This window comes from Hydra viridissima, unplaced genomic scaffold (genome assembly GCF_058129835.1).
Source record: "Hydra viridissima isolate aposymbiotic clone 2 unplaced genomic scaffold, HvirCarnegie_v1 scaffold_8, whole genome shotgun sequence".
NCBI lineage: Eukaryota > Metazoa > Cnidaria > Hydrozoa > Anthoathecata > Hydridae > Hydra > Hydra viridissima.
Window position 1 is genome coordinate 13,554,188 of NW_028324307.1, and position 26,895 is coordinate 13,581,082.

Below are 26,895 nucleotides of genomic sequence, written 5' to 3' on the forward strand. Positions count from 1 at the left end.
TAGAGTTAGCATTTTAAGTTTTAAAAAATCAAAAATACCTCAAAATTTAGACTCAAAACCAATGCAATACACCTTATAAAGCAGTCTATTTGTGAAGTTTGTTTGGTAAAAAAGGAAGATATTCAAAACCTTTAGTGAAAGTACGATAATTTATAGCAAATAAAATCAAGCAGTATATTTGGACTAAGCACAATGCAGAGTTTAATGTCTGTCCAGAAGAAAGTTGTTCAAGTGGAAGAAAAACTATCTTTTTGCTGGAAAAGGTATCAAACACTTATCTTTCAAACTGGAAAAGTAAAGTTTCTCAAGCATTTAACTCAAAACTTACTTCAGTCAAATGATAAATACATATAAAGGTATAAAGCCCGTATTTTGAGTTAAGTTGACTAAGCCAAATATTAGACATAAAACTGAACATAGCGATATTTTGCAATCATATTTTAAACATAAGATGTTAAAACTCAGAACCAAAAATATGTCCAACTGCTGCTTTACTCTACTTGCATGAGGTTAAAAAATAAATAATATGCTACTTGATAAGTAAAGGAAAAATAACCAAATAATTATTTGTAAACGTCTATATAAAACTTTAAGGCCTATATTAACTTAAGAGTAAATTAATTATTTCGCTGCTATTTGAATAGCCAGATATGCATTCACAAACAAAAGCTCCTTCAGTGTTTTTACAAGTAGAGAAACTTGGGCAGCTTGCACCCTCACCATTGCCTATGCATTCATCGATATCTAAACACAGCAGTGCAGCAATAAACAAACAAACTGTCGAACTATGCCTGATATAGTACTAAAATGATCAACATTTTTAATGATTTAGGCATCATCAAATCAGAATTTACATTCTTTAGGAAGAGAAGAGGTAAGAAGCAAGCTATGCCTTAACACAATTTGAAATCTTTAAAATGAGCTTAAGTTAACAGGATAGTATCTGAACAATTATTTCAATATGCCTGATTAGAAAAAAACCAATCATATTAATAGCAAGGACATAAATGCTAATGTAAGCTAAACAATTGACTGCAGTACAAGAGATAGTTAAGTTTAAAGTTTGTCAATGCTAAAAATCGGAACGAAATATTACCAATGCAGCTTGTTGTCTTGCTTATTTCGCTGCTATTTGAATAGCCAGATATGCATTCACAAACAAAAGCTCCTTCAGTGTTTTTACAAGTAGAGAAACTTGGGCAGCTTGCACCCTCACCATTGCCTATGCATTCATCGATATCTAAACACAGCAGTGCAGCAATAAACAAACAAACTGTCGAACTATGCCTGATATAGTACTAAAATGATCAACATTTTTAATGATTTAGGCATCATCAAATCAGAATTTACATTCTTTAGGAAGAGAAGAGGTAAGAAGCAAGCTATGCCTTAACACAATTTGAAATCTTTAAAATGAGCTTAAGTTAACAGGATAGTATCTGAACAATTATTTCAATATGCCTGATTAGAAAAAAACCAATCATATTAATAGCAAGGACATAAATGCTAATGTAAGCTAAACAATTGACTGCAGTACAAGAGATAGTTAAGTTTAAAGTTTGTCAATGCTAAAAATCGGAACGAAATATTACCAATGCAGCTTGTTGTCTTGCTTATTTCGCTGCTATTTGAATAGCCAGATATGCATTCACAAACAAAAGCTCCTTCAGTGTTTTTACAAGTAGAGAAACTTGGGCAGCTTGCACCCTCACCATTGCCTATGCATTCATCGATATCTAAACACAGCAGTGCAGCAATAAACAAACAAACTGTCGAACTATGCCTGATATAGTACTAAAATGATCAACATTTTTAATGATTTAGGCATCATCAAATCAGAATTTACATTCTTTAGGAAGAGAAGAGGTAAGAAGCAAGCTATGCCTTAACACAATTTGAAATCTTTAAAATGAGCTTAAGTTAACAGGATAGTATCTGAACAATTATTTCAATATGCCTGATTAGAAAAAAACCAATCATATTAATAGCAAGGACATAAATGCTAATGTAAGCTAAACAATTGACTGCAGTACAAGAGATAGTTAAGTTTAAAGTTTGTCAATGCTAAAAATCGGAACGAAATATTACCAATGCAGCTTGTTGTCTTGCTTATTTCGCTGCTATTTGAATAGCCAGATATGCATTCACAAACAAAAGCTCCTTCAGTGTTTTTACAAGTAGAGAAACTTGGGCAGCTTGCACCCTCACCATTGCCTATGCATTCATCGATATCTAAACACAGCAGTGCAGCAATAAACAAACAAACTGTCGAACTATGCCTGATATAGTACTAAAATGATCAACATTTTTAATGATTTAGGCATCATCAAATCAGAATTTACATTCTTTAGGAAGAGAAGAGGTAAGAAGCAAGCTATGCCTTAACACAATTTGAAATCTTTAAAATGAGCTTAAGTTAACAGGATAGTATCTGAACAATTATTTCAATATGCCTGATTAGAAAAAAACCAATCATATTAATAGCAAGGACATAAATGCTAATGTAAGCTAAACAATTGACTGCAGTACAAGAGATAGTTAAGTTTAAAGTTTGTCAATGCTAAAAATCGGAACGAAATATTACCAATGCAGCTTGTTGTCTTGCTTATTTCGCTGCTATTTGAATAGCCAGATATGCATTCACAAACAAAAGCTCCTTCAGTGTTTTTACAAGTAGAGAAACTTGGGCAGCTTGCACCCTCACCATTGCCTATGCATTCATCGATATCTAAACACAGCAGTGCAGCAATAAACAAACAAACTGTCGAACTATGCCTGATATAGTACTAAAATGATCAACATTTTTAATGATTTAGGCATCATCAAATCAGAATTTACATTCTTTAGGAAGAGAAGAGGTAAGAAGCAAGCTATGCCTTAACACAATTTGAAATCTTTAAAATGAGCTTAAGTTAACAGGATAGTATCTGAACAATTATTTCAATATGCCTGATTAGAAAAAAACCAATCATATTAATAGCAAGGACATAAATGCTAATGTAAGCTAAACAATTGACTGCAGTACAAGAGATAGTTAAGTTTAAAGTTTGTCAATGCTAAAAATCGGAACGAAATATTACCAATGCAGCTTGTTGTCTTGCTTATTTCGCTGCTATTTGAATAGCCAGATATGCATTCACAAACAAAAGCTCCTTCAGTGTTTTTACAAGTAGAGAAACTTGGGCAGCTTGCACCCTCACCATTGCCTATGCATTCATCGATATCTAAACACAGCAGTGCAGCAATAAACAAACAAACTGTCGAACTATGCCTGATATAGTACTAAAATGATCAACATTTTTAATGATTTAGGCATCATCAAATCAGAATTTACATTCTTTAGGAAGAGAAGAGGTAAGAAGCAAGCTATGCCTTAACACAATTTGAAATCTTTAAAATGAGCTTAAGTTAACAGGATAGTATCTGAACAATTATTTCAATATGCCTGATTAGAAAAAAACCAATCATATTAATAGCAAGGACATAAATGCTAATGTAAGCTAAACAATTGACTGCAGTACAAGAGATAGTTAAGTTTAAAGTTTGTCAATGCTAAAAATCGGAACGAAATATTACCAATGCAGCTTGTTGTCTTGCTTATTTCGCTGCTATTTGAATAGCCAGATATGCATTCACAAACAAAAGCTCCTTCAGTGTTTTTACAAGTAGAGAAACTTGGGCAGCTTGCACCCTCACCATTGCCTATGCATTCATCGATATCTAAACACAGCAGTGCAGCAATAAACAAACAAACTGTCGAACTATGCCTGATATAGTACTAAAATGATCAACATTTTTAATGATTTAGGCATCATCAAATCAGAATTTACATTCTTTAGGAAGAGAAGAGGTAAGAAGCAAGCTATGCCTTAACACAATTTGAAATCTTTAAAATGAGCTTAAGTTAACAGGATAGTATCTGAACAATTATTTCAATATGCCTGATTAGAAAAAAACCAATCATATTAATAGCAAGGACATAAATGCTAATGTAAGCTAAACAATTGACTGCAGTACAAGAGATAGTTAAGTTTAAAGTTTGTCAATGCTAAAAATCGGAACGAAATATTACCAATGCAGCTTGTTGTCTTGCTTATTTCGCTGCTATTTGAATAGCCAGATATGCATTCACAAACAAAAGCTCCTTCAGTGTTTTTACAAGTAGAGAAACTTGGGCAGCTTGCACCCTCACCATTGCCTATGCATTCATCGATATCTAAACACAGCAGTGCAGCAATAAACAAACAAACTGTCGAACTATGCCTGATATAGTACTAAAATGATCAACATTTTTAATGATTTAGGCATCATCAAATCAGAATTTACATTCTTTAGGAAGAGAAGAGGTAAGAAGCAAGCTATGCCTTAACACAATTTGAAATCTTTAAAATGAGCTTAAGTTAACAGGATAGTATCTGAACAATTATTTCAATATGCCTGATTAGAAAAAAACCAATCATATTAATAGCAAGGACATAAATGCTAATGTAAGCTAAACAATTGACTGCAGTACAAGAGATAGTTAAGTTTAAAGTTTGTCAATGCTAAAAATCGGAACGAAATATTACCAATGCAGCTTGTTGTCTTGCTTATTTCGCTGCTATTTGAATAGCCAGATATGCATTCACAAACAAAAGCTCCTTCAGTGTTTTTACAAGTAGAGAAACTTGGGCAGCTTGCACCCTCACCATTGCCTATGCATTCATCGATATCTAAACACAGCAGTGCAGCAATAAACAAACAAACTGTCGAACTATGCCTGATATAGTACTAAAATGATCAACATTTTTAATGATTTAGGCATCATCAAATCAGAATTTACATTCTTTAGGAAGAGAAGAGGTAAGAAGCAAGCTATGCCTTAACACAATTTGAAATCTTTAAAATGAGCTTAAGTTAACAGGATAGTATCTGAACAATTATTTCAATATGCCTGATTAGAAAAAAACCAATCATATTAATAGCAAGGACATAAATGCTAATGTAAGCTAAACAATTGACTGCAGTACAAGAGATAGTTAAGTTTAAAGTTTGTCAATGCTAAAAATCGGAACGAAATATTACCAATGCAGCTTGTTGTCTTGCTTATTTCGCTGCTATTTGAATAGCCAGATATGCATTCACAAACAAAAGCTCCTTCAGTGTTTTTACAAGTAGAGAAACTTGGGCAGCTTGCACCCTCACCATTGCCTATGCATTCATCGATATCTAAACACAGCAGTGCAGCAATAAACAAACAAACTGTCGAACTATGCCTGATATAGTACTAAAATGATCAACATTTTTAATGATTTAGGCATCATCAAATCAGAATTTACATTCTTTAGGAAGAGAAGAGGTAAGAAGCAAGCTATGCCTTAACACAATTTGAAATCTTTAAAATGAGCTTAAGTTAACAGGATAGTATCTGAACAATTATTTCAATATGCCTGATTAGAAAAAAACCAATCATATTAATAGCAAGGACATAAATGCTAATATAAGCTAAACAATTGACTGCAGTACAAGAGATAGTTAAGTTTAAAGTTTGTCAATGCTAAAAATCGGAACGAAATATTACCAATGCAGCTTGTTGTCTTGCTTATTTCGCTGCTATTTGAATAGCCAGATATGCATTCACAAACAAAAGCTCCTTCAGTGTTTTTACAAGTAGAGAAACTTGGGCAGCTTGCACCCTCACCATTGCCTATGCATTCATCGATATCTAAACACAGCAGTGCAGCAATAAACAAACAAACTGTCGAACTATGCCTGATATAGTACTAAAATGATCAACATTTTTAATGATTTAGGCATCATCAAATCAGAATTTACATTCTTTAGGAAGAGAAGAGGTAAGAAGCAAGCTATGCCTTAACACAATTTGAAATCTTTAAAATGAGCTTAAGTTAACAGGATAGTATCTGAACAATTATTTCAATATGCCTGATTAGAAAAAAACCAATCATATTAATAGCAAGGACATAAATGCTAATGTAAGCTAAACAATTGACTGCAGTACAAGAGATAGTTAAGTTTAAAGTTTGTCAATGCTAAAAATCGGAACGAAATATTACCAATGCAGCTTGTTGTCTTGCTTATTTCGCTGCTATTTGAATAGCCAGATATGCATTCACAAACAAAAGCTCCTTCAGTGTTTTTACAAGTAGAGAAACTTGGGCAGCTTGCACCCTCACCATTGCCTATGCATTCATCGATATCTAAACACAGCAGTGCAGCAATAAACAAACAAACTGTCGAACTATGCCTGATATAGTACTAAAATGATCAACATTTTTAATGATTTAGGCATCATCAAATCAGAATTTACATTCTTTAGGAAGAGAAGAGGTAAGAAGCAAGCTATGCCTTAACACAATTTGAAATCTTTAAAATGAGCTTAAGTTAACAGGATAGTATCTGAACAATTATTTCAATATGCCTGATTAGAAAAAAACCAATCATATTAATAGCAAGGACATAAATGCTAATGTAAGCTAAACAATTGACTGCAGTACAAGAGATAGTTAAGTTTAAAGTTTGTCAATGCTAAAAATCGGAACGAAATATTACCAATGCAGCTTGTTGTCTTGCTTATTTCGCTGCTATTTGAATAGCCAGATATGCATTCACAAACAAAAGCTCCTTCAGTGTTTTTACAAGTAGAGAAACTTGGGCAGCTTGCACCCTCACCATTGCCTATGCATTCATCGATATCTAAACACAGCAGTGCAGCAATAAACAAACAAACTGTCGAACTATGCCTGATATAGTACTAAAATGATCAACATTTTTAATGATTTAGGCATCATCAAATCAGAATTTACATTCTTTAGGAAGAGAAGAGGTAAGAAGCAAGCTATGCCTTAACACAATTTGAAATCTTTAAAATGAGCTTAAGTTAACAGGATAGTATCTGAACAATTATTTCAATATGCCTGATTAGAAAAAAACCAATCATATTAATAGCAAGGACATAAATGCTAATGTAAGCTAAACAATTGACTGCAGTACAAGAGATAGTTAAGTTTAAAGTTTGTCAATGCTAAAAATCGGAACGAAATATTACCAATGCAGCTTGTTGTCTTGCTTATTTCGCTGCTATTTGAATAGCCAGATATGCATTCACAAACAAAAGCTCCTTCAGTGTTTTTACAAGTAGAGAAACTTGGGCAGCTTGCACCCTCACCATTGCCTATGCATTCATCGATATCTAAACACAGCAGTGCAGCAATAAACAAACAAACTGTCGAACTATGCCTGATATAGTACTAAAATGATCAACATTTTTAATGATTTAGGCATCATCAAATCAGAATTTACATTCTTTAGGAAGAGAAGAGGTAAGAAGCAAGCTATGCCTTAACACAATTTGAAATCTTTAAAATGAGCTTAAGTTAACAGGATAGTATCTGAACAATTATTTCAATATGCCTGATTAGAAAAAAACCAATCATATTAATAGCAAGGACATAAATGCTAATATAAGCTAAACAATTGACTGCAGTACAAGAGATAGTTAAGTTTAAAGTTTGTCAATGCTAAAAATCGGAACGAAATATTACCAATGCAGCTTGTTGTCTTGCTTATTTCGCTGCTATTTGAATAGCCAGATATGCATTCACAAACAAAAGCTCCTTCAGTGTTTTTACAAGTAGAGAAACTTGGGCAGCTTGCACCCTCACCATTGCCTATGCATTCATCGATATCTAAACACAGCAGTGCAGCAATAAACAAACAAACTGTCGAACTATGCCTGATATAGTACTAAAATGATCAACATTTTTAATGATTTAGGCATCATCAAATCAGAATTTACATTCTTTAGGAAGAGAAGAGGTAAGAAGCAAGCTATGCCTTAACACAATTTGAAATCTTTAAAATGAGCTTAAGTTAACAGGATAGTATCTGAACAATTATTTCAATATGCCTGATTAGAAAAAAACCAATCATATTAATAGCAAGGACATAAATGCTAATGTAAGCTAAACAATTGACTGCAGTACAAGAGATAGTTAAGTTTAAAGTTTGTCAATGCTAAAAATCGGAACGAAATATTACCAATGCAGCTTGTTGTCTTGCTTATTTCGCTGCTATTTGAATAGCCAGATATGCATTCACAAACAAAAGCTCCTTCAGTGTTTTTACAAGTAGAGAAACTTGGGCAGCTTGCACCCTCACCATTGCCTATGCATTCATCGATATCTAAACACAGCAGTGCAGCAATAAACAAACAAACTGTCGAACTATGCCTGATATAGTACTAAAATGATCAACATTTTTAATGATTTAGGCATCATCAAATCAGAATTTACATTCTTTAGGAAGAGAAGAGGTAAGAAGCAAGCTATGCCTTAACACAATTTGAAATCTTTAAAATGAGCTTAAGTTAACAGGATAGTATCTGAACAATTATTTCAATATGCCTGATTAGAAAAAAACCAATCATATTAATAGCAAGGACATAAATGCTAATATAAGCTAAACAATTGACTGCAGTACAAGAGATAGTTAAGTTTAAAGTTTGTCAATGCTAAAAATCGGAACGAAATATTACCAATGCAGCTTGTTGTCTTGCTTATTTCGCTGCTATTTGAATAGCCAGATATGCATTCACAAACAAAAGCTCCTTCAGTGTTTTTACAAGTAGAGAAACTTGGGCAGCTTGCACCCTCACCATTGCCTATGCATTCATCGATATCTAAACACAGCAGTGCAGCAATAAACAAACAAACTGTCGAACTATGCCTGATATAGTACTAAAATGATCAACATTTTTAATGATTTAGGCATCATCAAATCAGAATTTACATTCTTTAGGAAGAGAAGAGGTAAGAAGCAAGCTATGCCTTAACACAATTTGAAATCTTTAAAATGAGCTTAAGTTAACAGGATAGTATCTGAACAATTATTTCAATATGCCTGATTAGAAAAAAACCAATCATATTAATAGCAAGGACATAAATGCTAATGTAAGCTAAACAATTGACTGCAGTACAAGAGATAGTTAAGTTTAAAGTTTGTCAATGCTAAAAATCGGAACGAAATATTACCAATGCAGCTTGTTGTCTTGCTTATTTCGCTGCTATTTGAATAGCCAGATATGCATTCACAAACAAAAGCTCCTTCAGTGTTTTTACAAGTAGAGAAACTTGGGCAGCTTGCACCCTCACCATTGCCTATGCATTCATCGATATCTAAACACAGCAGTGCAGCAATAAACAAACAAACTGTCGAACTATGCCTGATATAGTACTAAAATGATCAACATTTTTAATGATTTAGGCATCATCAAATCAGAATTTACATTCTTTAGGAAGAGAAGAGGTAAGAAGCAAGCTATGCCTTAACACAATTTGAAATCTTTAAAATGAGCTTAAGTTAACAGGATAGTATCTGAACAATTATTTCAATATGCCTGATTAGAAAAAAACCAATCATATTAATAGCAAGGACATAAATGCTAATACAAGCTAAACAATTGACTGCAGTACAAGAGATAGTTAAGTTTAAAGTTTGTCAATGCTAAAAATCGGAACGAAATATTACCAATGCAGCTTGTTGTCTTGCTTATTTCGCTGCTATTTGAATAGCCAGATATGCATTCACAAACAAAAGCTCCTTCAGTGTTTTTACAAGTAGAGAAACTTGGGCAGCTTGCACCCTCACCATTGCCTATGCATTCATCGATATCTAAACACAGCAGTGCAGCAATAAACAAACAAACTGTCGAACTATGCCTGATATAGTACTAAAATGATCAACATTTTTAATGATTTAGGCATCATCAAATCAGAATTTACATTCTTTAGGAAGAGAAGAGGTAAGAAGCAAGCTATGCCTTAACACAATTTGAAATCTTTAAAATGAGCTTAAGTTAACAGGATAGTATCTGAACAATTATTTCAATATGCCTGATTAGAAAAAAACCAATCATATTAATAGCAAGGACATAAATGCTAATGTAAGCTAAACAATTGACTGCAGTACAAGAGATAGTTAAGTTTAAAGTTTGTCAATGCTAAAAATCGGAACGAAATATTACCAATGCAGCTTGTTGTCTTGCTTATTTCGCTGCTATTTGAATAGCCAGATATGCATTCACAAACAAAAGCTCCTTCAGTGTTTTTACAAGTAGAGAAACTTGGGCAGCTTGCACCCTCACCATTGCCTATGCATTCATCGATATCTAAACACAGCAGTGCAGCAATAAACAAACAAACTGTCGAACTATGCCTGATATAGTACTAAAATGATCAACATTTTTAATGATTTAGGCATCATCAAATCAGAATTTACATTCTTTAGGAAGAGAAGAGGTAAGAAGCAAGCTATGCCTTAACACAATTTGAAATCTTTAAAATGAGCTTAAGTTAACAGGATAGTATCTGAACAATTATTTCAATATGCCTGATTAGAAAAAAACCAATCATATTAATAGCAAGGACATAAATGCTAATGTAAGCTAAACAATTGACTGCAGTACAAGAGATAGTTAAGTTTAAAGTTTGTCAATGCTAAAAATCGGAACGAAATATTACCAATGCAGCTTGTTGTCTTGCTTATTTCGCTGCTATTTGAATAGCCAGATATGCATTCACAAACAAAAGCTCCTTCAGTGTTTTTACAAGTAGAGAAACTTGGGCAGCTTGCACCCTCACCATTGCCTATGCATTCATCGATATCTAAACACAGCAGTGCAGCAATAAACAAACAAACTGTCGAACTATGCCTGATATAGTACTAAAATGATCAACATTTTTAATGATTTAGGCATCATCAAATCAGAATTTACATTCTTTAGGAAGAGAAGAGGTAAGAAGCAAGCTATGCCTTAACACAATTTGAAATCTTTAAAATGAGCTTAAGTTAACAGGATAGTATCTGAACAATTATTTCAATATGCCTGATTAGAAAAAAACCAATCATATTAATAGCAAGGACATAAATGCTAATGTAAGCTAAACAATTGACTGCAGTACAAGAGATAGTTAAGTTTAAAGTTTGTCAATGCTAAAAATCGGAACGAAATATTACCAATGCAGCTTGTTGTCTTGCTTATTTCGCTGCTATTTGAATAGCCAGATATGCATTCACAAACAAAAGCTCCTTCAGTGTTTTTACAAGTAGAGAAACTTGGGCAGCTTGCACCCTCACCATTGCCTATGCATTCATCGATATCTAAACACAGCAGTGCAGCAATAAACAAACAAACTGTCGAACTATGCCTGATATAGTACTAAAATGATCAACATTTTTAATGATTTAGGCATCATCAAATCAGAATTTACATTCTTTAGGAAGAGAAGAGGTAAGAAGCAAGCTATGCCTTAACACAATTTGAAATCTTTAAAATGAGCTTAAGTTAACAGGATAGTATCTGAACAATTATTTCAATATGCCTGATTAGAAAAAAACCAATCATATTAATAGCAAGGACATAAATGCTAATACAAGCTAAACAATTGACTGCAGTACAAGAGATAGTTAAGTTTAAAGTTTGTCAATGCTAAAAATCGGAACGAAATATTACCAATGCAGCTTGTTGTCTTGCTTATTTCGCTGCTATTTGAATAGCCAGATATGCATTCACAAACAAAAGCTCCTTCAGTGTTTTTACAAGTAGAGAAACTTGGGCAGCTTGCACCCTCACCATTGCCTATGCATTCATCGATATCTAAACACAGCAGTGCAGCAATAAACAAACAAACTGTCGAACTATGCCTGATATAGTACTAAAATGATCAACATTTTTAATGATTTAGGCATCATCAAATCAGAATTTACATTCTTTAGGAAGAGAAGAGGTAAGAAGCAAGCTATGCCTTAACACAATTTGAAATCTTTAAAATGAGCTTAAGTTAACAGGATAGTATCTGAACAATTATTTCAATATGCCTGATTAGAAAAAAACCAATCATATTAATAGCAAGGACATAAATGCTAATGTAAGCTAAACAATTGACTGCAGTACAAGAGATAGTTAAGTTTAAAGTTTGTCAATGCTAAAAATCGGAACGAAATATTACCAATGCAGCTTGTTGTCTTGCTTATTTCGCTGCTATTTGAATAGCCAGATATGCATTCACAAACAAAAGCTCCTTCAGTGTTTTTACAAGTAGAGAAACTTGGGCAGCTTGCACCCTCACCATTGCCTATGCATTCATCGATATCTAAACACAGCAGTGCAGCAATAAACAAACAAACTGTCGAACTATGCCTGATATAGTACTAAAATGATCAACATTTTTAATGATTTAGGCATCATCAAATCAGAATTTACATTCTTTAGGAAGAGAAGAGGTAAGAAGCAAGCTATGCCTTAACACAATTTGAAATCTTTAAAATGAGCTTAAGTTAACAGGATAGTATCTGAACAATTATTTCAATATGCCTGATTAGAAAAAAACCAATCATATTAATAGCAAGGACATAAATGCTAATACAAGCTAAACAATTGACTGCAGTACAAGAGATAGTTAAGTTTAAAGTTTGTCAATGCTAAAAATCGGAACGAAATATTACCAATGCAGCTTGTTGTCTTGCTTATTTCGCTGCTATTTGAATAGCCAGATATGCATTCACAAACAAAAGCTCCTTCAGTGTTTTTACAAGTAGAGAAACTTGGGCAGCTTGCACCCTCACCATTGCCTATGCATTCATCGATATCTAAACACAGCAGTGCAGCAATAAACAAACAAACTGTCGAACTATGCCTGATATAGTACTAAAATGATCAACATTTTTAATGATTTAGGCATCATCAAATCAGAATTTACATTCTTTAGGAAGAGAAGAGGTAAGAAGCAAGCTATGCCTTAACACAATTTGAAATCTTTAAAATGAGCTTAAGTTAACAGGATAGTATCTGAACAATTATTTCAATATGCCTGATTAGAAAAAAACCAATCATATTAATAGCAAGGACATAAATGCTAATACAAGCTAAACAATTGACTGCAGTACAAGAGATAGTTAAGTTTAAAGTTTGTCAATGCTAAAAATCGGAACGAAATATTACCAATGCAGCTTGTTGTCTTGCTTATTTCGCTGCTATTTGAATAGCCAGATATGCATTCACAAACAAAAGCTCCTTCAGTGTTTTTACAAGTAGAGAAACTTGGGCAGCTTGCACCCTCACCATTGCCTATGCATTCATCGATATCTAAACACAGCAGTGCAGCAATAAACAAACAAACTGTCGAACTATGCCTGATATAGTACTAAAATGATCAACATTTTTAATGATTTAGGCATCATCAAATCAGAATTTACATTCTTTAGGAAGAGAAGAGGTAAGAAGCAAGCTATGCCTTAACACAATTTGAAATCTTTAAAATGAGCTTAAGTTAACAGGATAGTATCTGAACAATTATTTCAATATGCCTGATTAGAAAAAAACCAATCATATTAATAGCAAGGACATAAATGCTAATGTAAGCTAAACAATTGACTGCAGTACAAGAGATAGTTAAGTTTAAAGTTTGTCAATGCTAAAAATCGGAACGAAATATTACCAATGCAGCTTGTTGTCTTGCTTATTTCGCTGCTATTTGAATAGCCAGATATGCATTCACAAACAAAAGCTCCTTCAGTGTTTTTACAAGTAGAGAAACTTGGGCAGCTTGCACCCTCACCATTGCCTATGCATTCATCGATATCTAAACACAGCAGTGCAGCAATAAACAAACAAACTGTCGAACTATGCCTGATATAGTACTAAAATGATCAACATTTTTAATGATTTAGGCATCATCAAATCAGAATTTACATTCTTTAGGAAGAGAAGAGGTAAGAAGCAAGCTATGCCTTAACACAATTTGAAATCTTTAAAATGAGCTTAAGTTAACAGGATAGTATCTGAACAATTATTTCAATATGCCTGATTAGAAAAAAACCAATCATATTAATAGCAAGGACATAAATGCTAATATAAGCTAAACAATTGACTGCAGTACAAGAGATAGTTAAGTTTAAAGTTTGTCAATGCTAAAAATCGGAACGAAATATTACCAATGCAGCTTGTTGTCTTGCTTATTGTTGTCTTGCTTATTTCGCTGCTATTTGAATAGCCAGATATGCATTCACAAACAAAAGCTCCTTCAGTGTTTTTACAAGTAGAGAAACTTGGGCAGCTTGCACCCTCACCATTGCCTATGCATTCATCGATATCTAAACACAGCAGTGCAGCAATAAACAAACAAACTGTCGAACTATGCCTGATATAGTACTAAAATGATCAACATTTTTAATGATTTAGGCATCATCAAATCAGAATTTACATTCTTTAGGAAGAGAAGAGGTAAGAAGCAAGCTATGCCTTAACACAATTTGAAATCTTTAAAATGAGCTTAAGTTAACAGGATAGTATCTGAACAATTATTTCAATATGCCTGATTAGAAAAAAACCAATCATATTAATAGCAAGGACATAAATGCTAATATAAGCTAAACAATTGACTGCAGTACAAGAGATAGTTAAGTTTAAAGTTTGTCAATGCTAAAAATCGGAACGAAATATTACCAATGCAGCTTGTTGTCTTGCTTATTTCGCTGCTATTTGAATAGCCAGATATGCATTCACAAACAAAAGCTCCTTCAGTGTTTTTACAAGTAGAGAAACTTGGGCAGCTTGCACCCTCACCATTGCCTATGCATTCATCGATATCTAAACACAGCAGTGCAGCAATAAACAAACAAACTGTCGAACTATGCCTGATATAGTACTAAAATGATCAACATTTTTAATGATTTAGGCATCATCAAATCAGAATTTACATTCTTTAGGAAGAGAAGAGGTAAGAAGCAAGCTATGCCTTAACACAATTTGAAATCTTTAAAATGAGCTTAAGTTAACAGGATAGTATCTGAACAATTATTTCAATATGCCTGATTAGAAAAAAACCAATCATATTAATAGCAAGGACATAAATGCTAATGTAAGCTAAACAATTGACTGCAGTACAAGAGATAGTTAAGTTTAAAGTTTGTCAATGCTAAAAAATCGGAACGAAATATTACCAATGCAGCTTGTTGTCTTGCTTATTTCGCTGCTATTTGAATAGCCAGATATGCATTCACAAACAAAAGCTCCTTCAGTGTTTTTACAAGTAGAGAAACTTGGGCAGCTTGCACCCTCACCATTGCCTATGCATTCATCGATATCTAAACACAGCAGAGAGATGCAATAAACAAACAAACTGTCGAACTATGCCTGATATAGTACTAAAATGATCAACATTTTTAATGATTTAGGCATCATCAAATCAGAATTTACATTCTTTAGGAAGAGAAGAGGTAAGAAGCAAGCTATGCCTTAACACAATTTGAAATCTTTAAAATGAGCTTAAGTTAACAGGATAGTATCTGAACAATTATTTCAATATGCCTGATTAGAAAAAAACCAATCATATTAATAGCAAGGACATAAATGCTAATATAGCTAAACAATTGACTGCAGTACAAGAGATAGTTAAGTTTAAAGTTTGTCAATGCTAAAAATCGGAACGAAATATTACCAATGCAGCTTGTTGTCTTGCTTATTTCGCTGCTATTTGAATAGCCAGATATGCATTCACAAAACAAAAGCTCCTTCAGTGTTTTTACAAGTAGAGAAACTTGGGCAGCTTGCACCCTCACCATTGCCTATGCATTCATCGATATCTAACACAGCAGTGCAGCAATAAACAAACAAACTGTCGAACTATGCCTGATATAGTACTAAAATGATCAACATTTTAATGATTTAGGCATCATCAAATCAGAATTTACATTCTTTAGGAAGAGAAGAGGTAAGAAGCAAGCTATGCCTTAACACAATTTGAAATCTTTAAAATGAGCTTAAGTTAACAGGATAGTATCTGAACAATTATTTCAATATGCCTGATTAGAAAAAAACCAATCATATTAATAGCAAGGACATAAATGCTAATATAAGCTAAACAATTGACTGCAGTACAAGAGATAGTTAAGTTTAAAGTTTGTCAATGCTAAAAATCGGAACGAAATATTACCAATGCAGCTTGTTGTCTTGCTTATTTCGCTGCTATTTGAATAGCCAGATATGCATTCACAAACAAAAGCTCCTTCAGTGTTTTTACAAGTAGAGAAACTTGGGCAGCTTGCACCCCTCACCATTGCCTATGCATTCATCGATATCTAAACACAGCAGTGCAGCAATAAACAAACAAACTGTCGAACTATGCCTGATATAGTACTAAAATGATCAACATTTTTAATGATTTAGGCATCATCAAATCAGAATTTACATTCTTTAGGAAGAGAAGAGGTAAGAAGCAAGCTATGCCTTAACACAATTTGAAATCTTTAAAATGAGCTTAAGTTAACAGGATAGTATCTGAACAATTATTTCAATATGCCTGATTAGAAAAAAACCAATCATATTAATAGCAAGGACATAAATGCTAATATAAGCTAAACAATTGACTGCAGTACAAGAGATAGTTAAGTTTAAAGTTTGTCAATGCTAAAAATCGGAACGAAATATTACCAATGCAGCTTGTTGTCTTGCTTATTTCGCTGCTATTTGAATAGCCAGATATGCATTCACAAACAAAAGCTCCTTCAGTGTTTTTACAAGTAGAGAAACTTGGGCAGCTTGCACCCTCACCATTGCCTATGCATTCATCGATATCTAAACACAGCAGTGCAGCAATAAACAAACAAACTGTCGAACTATGCCTGATATAGTACTAAAATGATCAACATTTTTAATGATTTAGGCATCATCAAATCAGAATTTACATTCTTTAGGAAGAGAAGAGGTAAGAAGCAAGCTATGCCTTAACACAATTTGAAATCTTTAAAATGAGCTTAAGTTAACAGGATAGTATCTGAACAATTATTTCAATATGCCTGATTAGAAAAAAACCAATCATATTAATAGCAAGGACATAAATGCTAATATAAGCTAAACAATTGACTGCAGTACAAGAGATAGTTAAGTTTAAAGTTTGTCAATGCTAAAAATCGGAACGAAATATTACCAATGCAGCTTGTTGTCTTGCTTATTTCGCTGCTATTTGAATAGCCAGATATGCATTCACAAACAAAAGCTCCTTCAGTGTTTTTACAAGTAGAGAAACTTGGGCAGCTTGCACCCTCACCATTGCCTATGCATTCATCGATATCTAAACACAGCAGTGCAGCAATAAACAAACAAACTGTCGAACTATGCCTGATATAGTACTAAAATGATCAACATTTTTAATGATTTAGGCATCATCAAATCAGAATTTACATTCTTTAGGAAGAGAAGAGGTAAGAAGCAAGCTATGCCTTAACACAATTTGAAATCTTTAAAATGAGCTTAAGTTAACAGGATAGTATCTGAACAATTATTTCAATATGCCTGATTAGAAAAAAACCAATCATATTAATAGCAAGGACATAAATGCTAATATAAGCTAAACAATTGACTGCAGTACAAGAGATAGTTAAGTTTAAAGTTTGTCAATGCTAAAAATCGGAACGAAATATTACCAATGCAGCTTGTTGTCTTGCTTATTTCGCTGCTATTTGAATAGCCAGATATGCATTCACAAACAAAAGCTCCTTCAGTGTTTTTACAAGTAGAGAAACTTGGGCAGCTTGCACCCTCACCATTGCCTATGCATTCATCGATATCTAAACACAGCAGTGCAGCAATAAACAAACAAACTGTCGAACTATGCCTGATATAGTACTAAAATGATCAACATTTTTAATGATTTAGGCATCATCAAATCAGAATTTACATTCTTTAGGAAGAGAAGAGGTAAGAAGCAAGCTATGCCTTAACACAATTTGAAATCTTTAAAATGAGCTTAAGTTAACAGGATAGTATCTGAACAATTATTTCAATATGCCTGATTAGAAAAAAACCAATCATATTAATAGCAAGGACATAAATGCTAATGTAAGCTAAACAATTGACTGCAGTACAAGAGATAGTTAAGTTTAAAGTTTGTCAATGCTAAAAATCGGAACGAAATATTACCAATGCAGCTTGTTGTCTTGCTTATTTCGCTGCTATTTGAATAGCCAGATATGCATTCACAAACAAAAGCTCCTTCAGTGTTTTTACAAGTAGAGAAACTTGGGCAGCTTGCACCCTCACCATTGCCTATGCATTCATCGATATCTAAACACAGCAGTGCAGCAATAAACAAACAAACTGTCGAACTATGCCTGATATAGTACTAAAATGATCAACATTTTTAATGATTTAGGCATCATCAAATCAGAATTTACATTCTTTAGGAAGAGAAGAGGTAAGAAGCAAGCTATGCCTTAACACAATTTGAAATCTTTAAAATGAGCTTAAGTTAACAGGATAGTATCTGAACAATTATTTCAATATGCCTGATTAGAAAAAAACCAATCATATTAATAGCAAGGACATAAATGCTAATGTAAGCTAAACAATTGACTGCAGTACAAGAGATAGTTAGTTTAAAGTTTGTCAATGCTAAAAATCGGAACGAAATATTACCAATGCAGCTTGTTGTCTTGCTTATTTCGCTGCTATTTGAATAGCCAGATATGCATTCACAAACAAAAGCTCCTTCAGTGTTTTTACAAGTAGAGAAACTTGGGCAGCTTGCACCCTCACCATTGCCTATGCATTCATCGATATCTAAACACAGCAGTGCAGCAATAAACAAACAAACTGTCGAACTATGCCTGATATAGTACTAAAATGATCAACATTTTTAATGATTTAGGCATCATCAAATCAGAATTTACATTCTTTAGGAAGAGAAGAGGTAAGAAGCAAGCTATGCCTTAACACAATTTGAAATCTTTAAAATGAGCTTAAGTTAACAGGATAGTATCTGAACAATTATTTCAATATGCCTGATTAGAAAAAAACCAATCATATTAATAGCAAGGACATAAATGCTAATGTAAGCTAAACAATTGACTGCAGTACAAGAGATAGTTAAGTTTAAAGTTTGTCAATGCTAAAAATCGGAACGAAATATTACCAATGCAGCTTGTTGTCTTGCTTATTTCGCTGCTATTTGAATAGCCAGATATGCATTCACAAACAAAAGCTCCTTCAGTGTTTTTACAAGTAGAGAAACTTGGGCAGCTTGCACCCTCACCATTGCCTATGCAGAGATCGATATCTAAACACAGCAGTGCAGCAATAAACAAACAAACTGTCGAACTATGCCTGATATAGTACTAAAATGATCAACATTTTTAATGATTTAGGCATCATCAAATCAGAATTTACATTCTTTAGGAAGAGAAGAGGTAAGAAGCAAGCTATGCCTTAACACAATTTGAAATCTTTAAAATGAGCTTAAGTTAACAGGATAGTATCTGAACAATTATTTCAATATGCCTGATTAGAAAAAAACCAATCATATTAATAGCAAGGACATAAATGCTAATGTAAGCTAAACAATTGACTGCAGTACAAGAGATAGTTAAGTTTAAAGTTTGTCAATGCTAAAAATCGGAACGAAATATTACCAATGCAGCTTGTTGTCTTGCTTATTTCGCTGCTATTTGAATAGCCAGATATGCATTCACAAACAAAAGCTCCTTCAGTGTTTTTACAAGTAGAGAAACTTGGGCAGCTTGCACCCTCACCATTGCCTATGCATTCATCGATATCTAAACACAGCAGTGCAGCAATAAACAAACAAACTGTCGAACTATGCCTGATATAGTACTAAAATGATCAACATTTTTAATGATTTAGGCATCATCAAATCAGAATTTACATTCTTTAGGAAGAGAAGAGGTAAGAAGCAAGCTATGCCTTAACACAATTTGAAATCTTTAAAATGAGCTTAAGTTAACAGGATAGTATCTGAACAATTATTTCAATATGCCTGATTAGAAAAAAACCAATCATATTAATAGCAAGGACATAAATGCTAATACAAGCTAAACAATTGACTGCAGTACAAGAGATAGTTAAGTTTAAAGTTTGTCAATGCTAAAAATCGGAACGAAATATTACCAATGCAGCTTGTTGTCTTGCTTATTTCGCTGCTATTTGAATAGCCAGATATGCATTCACAAACAAAAGCTCCTTCAGTGTTTTTACAAGTAGAGAAACTTGGGCAGCTTGCACCCTCACCATTGCCTATGCATTCATCGATATCTAAACACAGCAGTGCAGCAATAAACAAACAAACTGTCGAACTATGCCTGATATAGTACTAAAATGATCAACATTTTTAATGATTTAGGCATCATCAAATCAGAATTTACATTCTTTAGGAAGAGAAGAGGTAAGAAGCAAGCTATGCCTTAACACAATTTGAAATCTTTAAAATGAGCTTAAGTTAACAGGATAGTATCTGAACAATTATTTCAATATGCCTGATTAGAAAAAAACCAATCATATTAATAGCAAGGACATAAATGCTAATGTAAGCTAAACAATTGACTGCAGTACAAGAGATAGTTAAGTTTAAAGTTTGTCAATGCTAAAAATCGGAACGAAATATTACCAATGCAGCTTGTTGTCTTGCTTATTTCGCTGCTATTTGAATAGCCAGATATGCATTCACAAACAAAAGCTCCTTCAGTGTTTTTACAAGTAGAGAAACTTGGGCAGCTTGCACCCTCACCATTGCCTATGCATTCATCGATATCTAAACACAGCAGTGCAGCAATAAACAAACAAACTGTCGAACTATGCCTGATATAGTACTAAAATGATCAACATTTTTAATGATTTAGGCATCATCAAATCAGAATTTACATTCTTTAGGAAGAGAAGAGGTAAGAAGCAAGCTATGCCTTAACACAATTTGAAATCTTTAAAATGAGCTTAAGTTAACAGGATAGTATCTGAACAATTATTTCAATATGCCTGATTAGAAAAAAACCAATCATATTAATAGCAAGGACATAAATGCTAATACAAGCTAAACAATTGACTGCAGTACAAGAGATAGTTAAGTTTAAAGTTTGTCAATGCTAAAAATCGGAACGAAATATTACCAATGCAGCTTGTTGTCTTGCTTATTTCGCTGCTATTTGAATAGCCAGATATGCATTCACAAACAAAAGCTCCTTCAGTGTTTTTACAAGTAGAGAAACTTGGGCAGCTTGCACCCTCACCATTGCCTATGCATTCATCGATATCTAAACACAGCAGTGCAGCAATAAACAAACAAACTGTCGAACTATGCCTGATATAGTACTAAAATGATCAACATTTTTAATGATTTAGGCATCATCAAATCAGAATTTACATTCTTTAGGAAGAGAAGAGGTAAGAAGCAAGCTATGCCTTAACACAATTTGAAATCTTTAAAATGAGCTTAAGTTAACAGGATAGTATCTGAACAATTATTTCAATATGCCTGATTAGAAAAAAACCAATCATATTAATAGCAAGGACATAAATGCTAATACAAGCTAAACAATTGACTGCAGTACAAGAGATAGTTAAGTTTAAAGTTTGTCAATGCTAAAAATCGGAACGAAATATTACCAATGCAGCTTGTTGTCTTGCTTATTTCGCTGCTATTTGAATAGCCAGATATGCATTCACAAACAAAAGCTCCTTCAGTGTTTTTACAAGTAGAGAAACTTGGGCAGCTTGCACCCTCACCATTGCCTATGCATTCATCGATATCTAAACACAGCAGTGCAGCAATAAACAAACAAACTGTCGAACTATGCCTGATATAGTACTAAAATGATCAACATTTTTAATGATTTAGGCATCATCAAATCAGAATTTACATTCTTTAGGAAGAGAAGAGGTAAGAAGCAAGCTATGCCTTAACACAATTTGAAATCTTTAAAATGAGCTTAAGTTAACAGGATAGTATCTGAACAATTATTTCAATATGCCTGATTAGAAAAAAACCAATCATATTAATAGCAAGGACATAAATGCTAATGTAAGCTAAACAATTGACTGCAGTACAAGAGATAGTTAAGTTTAAAGTTTGTCAATGCTAAAAATCGGAACGAAATATTACCAATGCAGCTTGTTGTCTTGCTTATTTCGCTGCTATTTGAATAGCCAGATATGCATTCACAAACAAAAGCTCCTTCAGTGTTTTTACAAGTAGAGAAACTTGGGCAGCTTGCACCCTCACCATTGCCTATGCATTCATCGATATCTAAACACAGCAGTGCAGCAATAAACAAACAAACTGTCGAACTATGCCTGATATAGTACTAAAATGATCAACATTTTTAATGATTTAGGCATCATCAAATCAGAATTTACATTCTTTAGGAAGAGAAGAGGTAAGAAGCAAGCTATGCCTTAACACAATTTGAAATCTTTAAAATGAGCTTAAGTTAACAGGATAGTATCTGAACAATTATTTCAATATGCCTGATTAGAAAAAAACCAATCATATTAATAGCAAGGACATAAATGCTAATGTAAGCTAAACAATTGACTGCAGTACAAGAGATAGTTAAGTTTAAAGTTTGTCAATGCTAAAAATCGGAACGAAATATTACCAATGCAGCTTGTTGTCTTGCTTATTTCGCTGCTATTTGAATAGCCAGATATGCATTCACAAACAAAAGCTCCTTCAGTGTTTTTACAAGTAGAGAAACTTGGGCAGCTTGCACCCTCACCATTGCCTATGCATTCATCGATATCTAAACACAGCAGTGCAGCAATAAACAAACAAACTGTCGAACTATGCCTGATATAGTACTAAAATGATCAACATTTTTAATGATTTAGGCATCATCAAATCAGAATTTACATTCTTTAGGAAGAGAAGAGGTAAGAAGCAAGCTATGCCTTAACACAATTTGAAATCTTTAAAATGAGCTTAAGTTAACAGGATAGTATCTGAACAATTATTTCAATATGCCTGATTAGAAAAAAACCAATCATATTAATAGCAAGGACATAAATGCTAATATAAGCTAAACAATTGACTGCAGTACAAGAGATAGTTAAGTTTAAAGTTTGTCAATGCTAAAAATCGGAACGAAATATTACCAATGCAGCTTGTTGTCTTGCTTATTTCGCTGCTATTTGAATAGCCAGATATGCATTCACAAACAAAAGCTCCTTCAGTGTTTTTACAAGTAGAGAAACTTGGGCAGCTTGCACCCTCACCATTGCCTATGCATTCATCGATATCTAAACACAGCAGTGCAGCAATAAACAAACAAACTGTCGAACTATGCCTGATATAGTACTAAAATGATCAACATTTTTAATGATTTAGGCATCATCAAATCAGAATTTACATTCTTTAGGAAGAGAAGAGGTAAGAAGCAAGCTATGCCTTAACACAATTTGAAATCTTTAAAATGAGCTTAAGTTAACAGGATAGTATCTGAACAATTATTTCAATATGCCTGATTAGAAAAAAACCAATCATATTAATAGCAAGGACATAAATGCTAATATAAGCTAAACAATTGACTGCAGTACAAGAGATAGTTAAGTTTAAAGTTTGTCAATGCTAAAAATCGGAACGAAATATTACCAATGCAGCTTGTTGTCTTGCTTATTTCGCTGCTATTTGAATAGCCAGATATGCATTCACAAACAAAAGCTCCTTCAGTGTTTTTACAAGTAGAGAAACTTGGGCAGCTTGCACCCTCACCATTGCCTATGCATTCATCGATATCTAAACACAGCAGTGCAGCAATAAACAAACAAACTGTCGAACTATGCCTGATATAGTACTAAAATGATCAACATTTTTAATGATTTAGGCATCATCAAATCAGAATTTACATTCTTTAGGAAGAGAAGAGGTAAGAAGCAAGCTATGCCTTAACACAATTTGAAATCTTTAAAATGAGCTTAAGTTAACAGGATAGTATCTGAACAATTATTTCAATATGCCTGATTAGAAAAAAACCAATCATATTAATAGCAAGGACATAAATGCTAATATAAGCTAAACAATTGACTGCAGTACAAGAGATAGTTAAGTTTAAAGTTTGTCAATGCTAAAAATCGGAACGAAATATTACCAATGCAGCTTGTTGTCTTGCTTATTTCGCTGCTATTTGAATAGCCAGATATGCATTCACAAACAAAAGCTCCTTCAGTGTTTTTACAAGTAGAGAAACTTGGGCAGCTTGCACCCTCACCATTGCCTATGCATTCATCGATATCTAAACACAGCAGTGCAGCAATAAACAAACAAACTGTCGAACTATGCCTGATATAGTACTAAAATGATCAACATTTTTAATGATTTAGGCATCATCAAATCAGAATTTACATTCTTTAGGAAGAGAAGAGGTAAGAAGCAAGCTATGCCTTAACACAATTTGAAATCTTTAAAATGAGCTTAAGTTAACAGGATAGTATCTGAACAATTATTTCAATATGCCTGATTAGAAAAAAACCAATCATATTAATAGCAAGGACATAAATGCTAATATAAGCTAAACAATTGACTGCAGTACAAGAGATAGTTAAGTTTAAAGTTTGTCAATGCTAAAAATCGGAACGAAATATTACCAATGCAGCTTGTTGTCTTGCTTATTTCGCTGCTATTTGAATAGCCAGATATGCATTCACAAACAAAAGCTCCTTCAGTGTTTTTACAAGTAGAGAAACTTGGGCAGCTTGCACCCTCACCATTGCCTATGCATTCATCGATATCTAAACACAGCAGTGCAGCAATAAACAAACAAACTGTCGAACTATGCCTGATATAGTACTAAAATGATCAACATTTTTAATGATTTAGGCATCATCAAATCAGAATTTACATTCTTTAGGAAGAGAAGAGGTAAGAAGCAAGCTATGCCTTAACACAATTTGAAATCTTTAAAATGAGCTTAAGTTAACAGGATAGTATCTGAACAATTATTTCAATATGCCTGATTAGAAAAAAACCAATCATATTAATAGCAAGGACATAAATGCTAATATAAGCTAAACAATTGACTGCAGTACAAGAGATAGTTAAGTTTAAAGTTTGTCAATGCTAAAAATCGGAACGAAATATTACCAATGCAGCTTGTTGTCTTGCTTATTTCGCTGCTATTTGAATAGCCAGATATGCATTCACAAACAAAAGCTCCTTCAGTGTTTTTACAAGTAGAGAAACTTGGGCAGCTTGCACCCTCACCATTGCCTATGCATTCATCGATATCTAAACACAGCAGTGCAGCAATAAACAAACAAACTGTCGAACTATGCCTGATATAGTACTAAAATGATCAACATTTTTAATGATTTAGGCATCATCAAATCAGAATTTACATTCTTTAGGAAGAGAAGAGGTAAGAAGCAAGCTATGCCTTAACACAATTTGAAATCTTTAAAATGAGCTTAAGTTAACAGGATAGTATCTGAACAATTATTTCAATATGCCTGATTAGAAAAAAACCAATCATATTAATAGCAAGGACATAAATGCTAATATAAGCTAAACAATTGACTGCAGTACAAGAGATAGTTAAGTTTAAAGTTTGTCAATGCTAAAAATCGGAACGAAATATTACCAATGCAGCTTGTTGTCTTGCTTATTTCGCTGCTATTTGAATAGCCAGATATGCATTCACAAACAAAAGCTCCTTCAGTGTTTTTACAAGTAGAGAAACTTGGGCAGCTTGCACCCTCACCATTGCCTATGCATTCATCGATATCTAAACACAGCAGTGCAGCAATAAACAAACAAACTGTCGAACTATGCCTGATATAGTACTAAAATGATCAACATTTTTAATGATTTAGGCATCATCAAATCAGAATTTACATTCTTTAGGAAGAGAAGAGGTAAGAAGCAAGCTATGCCTTAACACAATTTGAAATCTTTAAAATGAGCTTAAGTTAACAGGATAGTATCTGAACAATTATTTCAATATGCCTGATTAGAAAAAAACCAATCATATTAATAGCAAGGACATAAATGCTAATGTAAGCTAAACAATTGACTGCAGTACAAGAGATAGTTAAGTTTAAAGTTTGTCAATGCTAAAAATCGGAACGAAATATTACCAATGCAGCTTGTTGTCTTGCTTATTTCGCTGCTATTTGAATAGCCAGATATGCATTCACAAACAAAAGCTCCTTCAGTGTTTTTACAAGTAGAGAAACTTGGGCAGCTTGCACCCTCACCATTGCCTATGCATTCATCGATATCTAAACACAGCAGTGCAGCAATAAACAAACAAACTGTCGAACTATGCCTGATATAGTACTAAAATGATCAACATTTTTAATGATTTAGGCATCATCAAATCAGAATTTACATTCTTTAGGAAGAGAAGAGGTAAGAAGCAAGCTATGCCTTAACACAATTTGAAATCTTTAAAATGAGCTTAAGTTAACAGGATAGTATCTGAACAATTATTTCAATATGCCTGATTAGAAAAAAACCAATCATATTAATAGCAAGGACATAAATGCTAATATAAGCTAAACAATTGACTGCAGTACAAGAGATAGTTAAGTTTAAAGTTTGTCAATGCTAAAAATCGGAACGAAATATTACCAATGCAGCTTGTTGTCTTGCTTATTTCGCTGCTATTTGAATAGCCAGATATGCATTCACAAACAAAAGCTCCTTCAGTGTTTTTACAAGTAGAGAAACTTGGGCAGCTTGCACCCTCACCATTGCCTATGCATTCATCGATATCTAAACACAGCAGTGCAGCAATAAACAAACAAACTGTCGAACTATGCCTGATATAGTACTAAAATGATCAACATTTTTAATGATTTAGGCATCATCAAATCAGAATTTACATTCTTTAGGAAGAGAAGAGGTAAGAAGCAAGCTATGCCTTAACACAATTTGAAATCTTTAAAATGAGCTTAAGTTAACAGGATAGTATCTGAACAATTATTTCAATATGCCTGATTAGAAAAAAACCAATCATATTAATAGCAAGGACATAAATGCTAATATAAGCTAAACAATTGACTGCAGTACAAGAGATAGTTAAGTTTAAAGTTTGTCAATGCTAAAAATCGGAACG

The 26,895-nt window shown here is 33.3% G+C and overlaps 1 protein-coding gene across 1 annotated transcript in view; it reads right to left on the bottom strand.

Moving 5' to 3' along the window:
- Window positions 1-26,895, bottom strand: part of LOC149885217 (uncharacterized) — a 72,811-nt gene that overhangs the window by 30,953 nt on the left and 14,963 nt on the right. The window contains exons 21-71 of the mRNA XM_090094653.1: window positions 26,409-26,552; window positions 25,913-26,056; window positions 25,417-25,560; window positions 24,921-25,064; window positions 24,425-24,568; window positions 23,929-24,072; window positions 23,433-23,576; window positions 22,937-23,080; window positions 22,441-22,584; window positions 21,945-22,088; window positions 21,449-21,592; window positions 20,953-21,096; window positions 20,457-20,600; window positions 19,961-20,104; window positions 19,465-19,608; window positions 18,969-19,112; window positions 18,473-18,616; window positions 17,978-18,121; window positions 17,482-17,625; window positions 16,986-17,129; window positions 16,490-16,633; window positions 15,001-15,144; window positions 14,504-14,647; window positions 13,993-14,151; window positions 13,497-13,640; window positions 13,001-13,144; window positions 12,505-12,648; window positions 12,009-12,152; window positions 11,513-11,656; window positions 11,017-11,160; window positions 10,521-10,664; window positions 10,025-10,168; window positions 9,529-9,672; window positions 9,033-9,176; window positions 8,537-8,680; window positions 8,041-8,184; window positions 7,545-7,688; window positions 7,049-7,192; window positions 6,553-6,696; window positions 6,057-6,200; window positions 5,561-5,704; window positions 5,065-5,208; window positions 4,569-4,712; window positions 4,073-4,216; window positions 3,577-3,720; window positions 3,081-3,224; window positions 2,585-2,728; window positions 2,089-2,232; window positions 1,593-1,736; window positions 1,097-1,240; window positions 607-744 (exon numbers count right to left, since the gene is read on the bottom strand). Coding sequence (XP_089950779.1) covers window positions 607-744; window positions 1,097-1,240; window positions 1,593-1,736; window positions 2,089-2,232; window positions 2,585-2,728; window positions 3,081-3,224; window positions 3,577-3,720; window positions 4,073-4,216; window positions 4,569-4,712; window positions 5,065-5,208; window positions 5,561-5,704; window positions 6,057-6,200; window positions 6,553-6,696; window positions 7,049-7,192; window positions 7,545-7,688; window positions 8,041-8,184; window positions 8,537-8,680; window positions 9,033-9,176; window positions 9,529-9,672; window positions 10,025-10,168; window positions 10,521-10,664; window positions 11,017-11,160; window positions 11,513-11,656; window positions 12,009-12,152; window positions 12,505-12,648; window positions 13,001-13,144; window positions 13,497-13,640; window positions 13,993-14,151; window positions 14,504-14,647; window positions 15,001-15,144; window positions 16,490-16,633; window positions 16,986-17,129; window positions 17,482-17,625; window positions 17,978-18,121; window positions 18,473-18,616; window positions 18,969-19,112; window positions 19,465-19,608; window positions 19,961-20,104; window positions 20,457-20,600; window positions 20,953-21,096; window positions 21,449-21,592; window positions 21,945-22,088; window positions 22,441-22,584; window positions 22,937-23,080; window positions 23,433-23,576; window positions 23,929-24,072; window positions 24,425-24,568; window positions 24,921-25,064; window positions 25,417-25,560; window positions 25,913-26,056; window positions 26,409-26,552 — 7,353 coding nt within the window. The remainder of the gene's footprint in view (window positions 1-606; window positions 745-1,096; window positions 1,241-1,592; window positions 1,737-2,088; window positions 2,233-2,584; window positions 2,729-3,080; window positions 3,225-3,576; window positions 3,721-4,072; window positions 4,217-4,568; window positions 4,713-5,064; window positions 5,209-5,560; window positions 5,705-6,056; window positions 6,201-6,552; window positions 6,697-7,048; window positions 7,193-7,544; window positions 7,689-8,040; window positions 8,185-8,536; window positions 8,681-9,032; window positions 9,177-9,528; window positions 9,673-10,024; window positions 10,169-10,520; window positions 10,665-11,016; window positions 11,161-11,512; window positions 11,657-12,008; window positions 12,153-12,504; window positions 12,649-13,000; window positions 13,145-13,496; window positions 13,641-13,992; window positions 14,152-14,503; window positions 14,648-15,000; window positions 15,145-16,489; window positions 16,634-16,985; window positions 17,130-17,481; window positions 17,626-17,977; window positions 18,122-18,472; window positions 18,617-18,968; window positions 19,113-19,464; window positions 19,609-19,960; window positions 20,105-20,456; window positions 20,601-20,952; window positions 21,097-21,448; window positions 21,593-21,944; window positions 22,089-22,440; window positions 22,585-22,936; window positions 23,081-23,432; window positions 23,577-23,928; window positions 24,073-24,424; window positions 24,569-24,920; window positions 25,065-25,416; window positions 25,561-25,912; window positions 26,057-26,408; window positions 26,553-26,895) is intronic.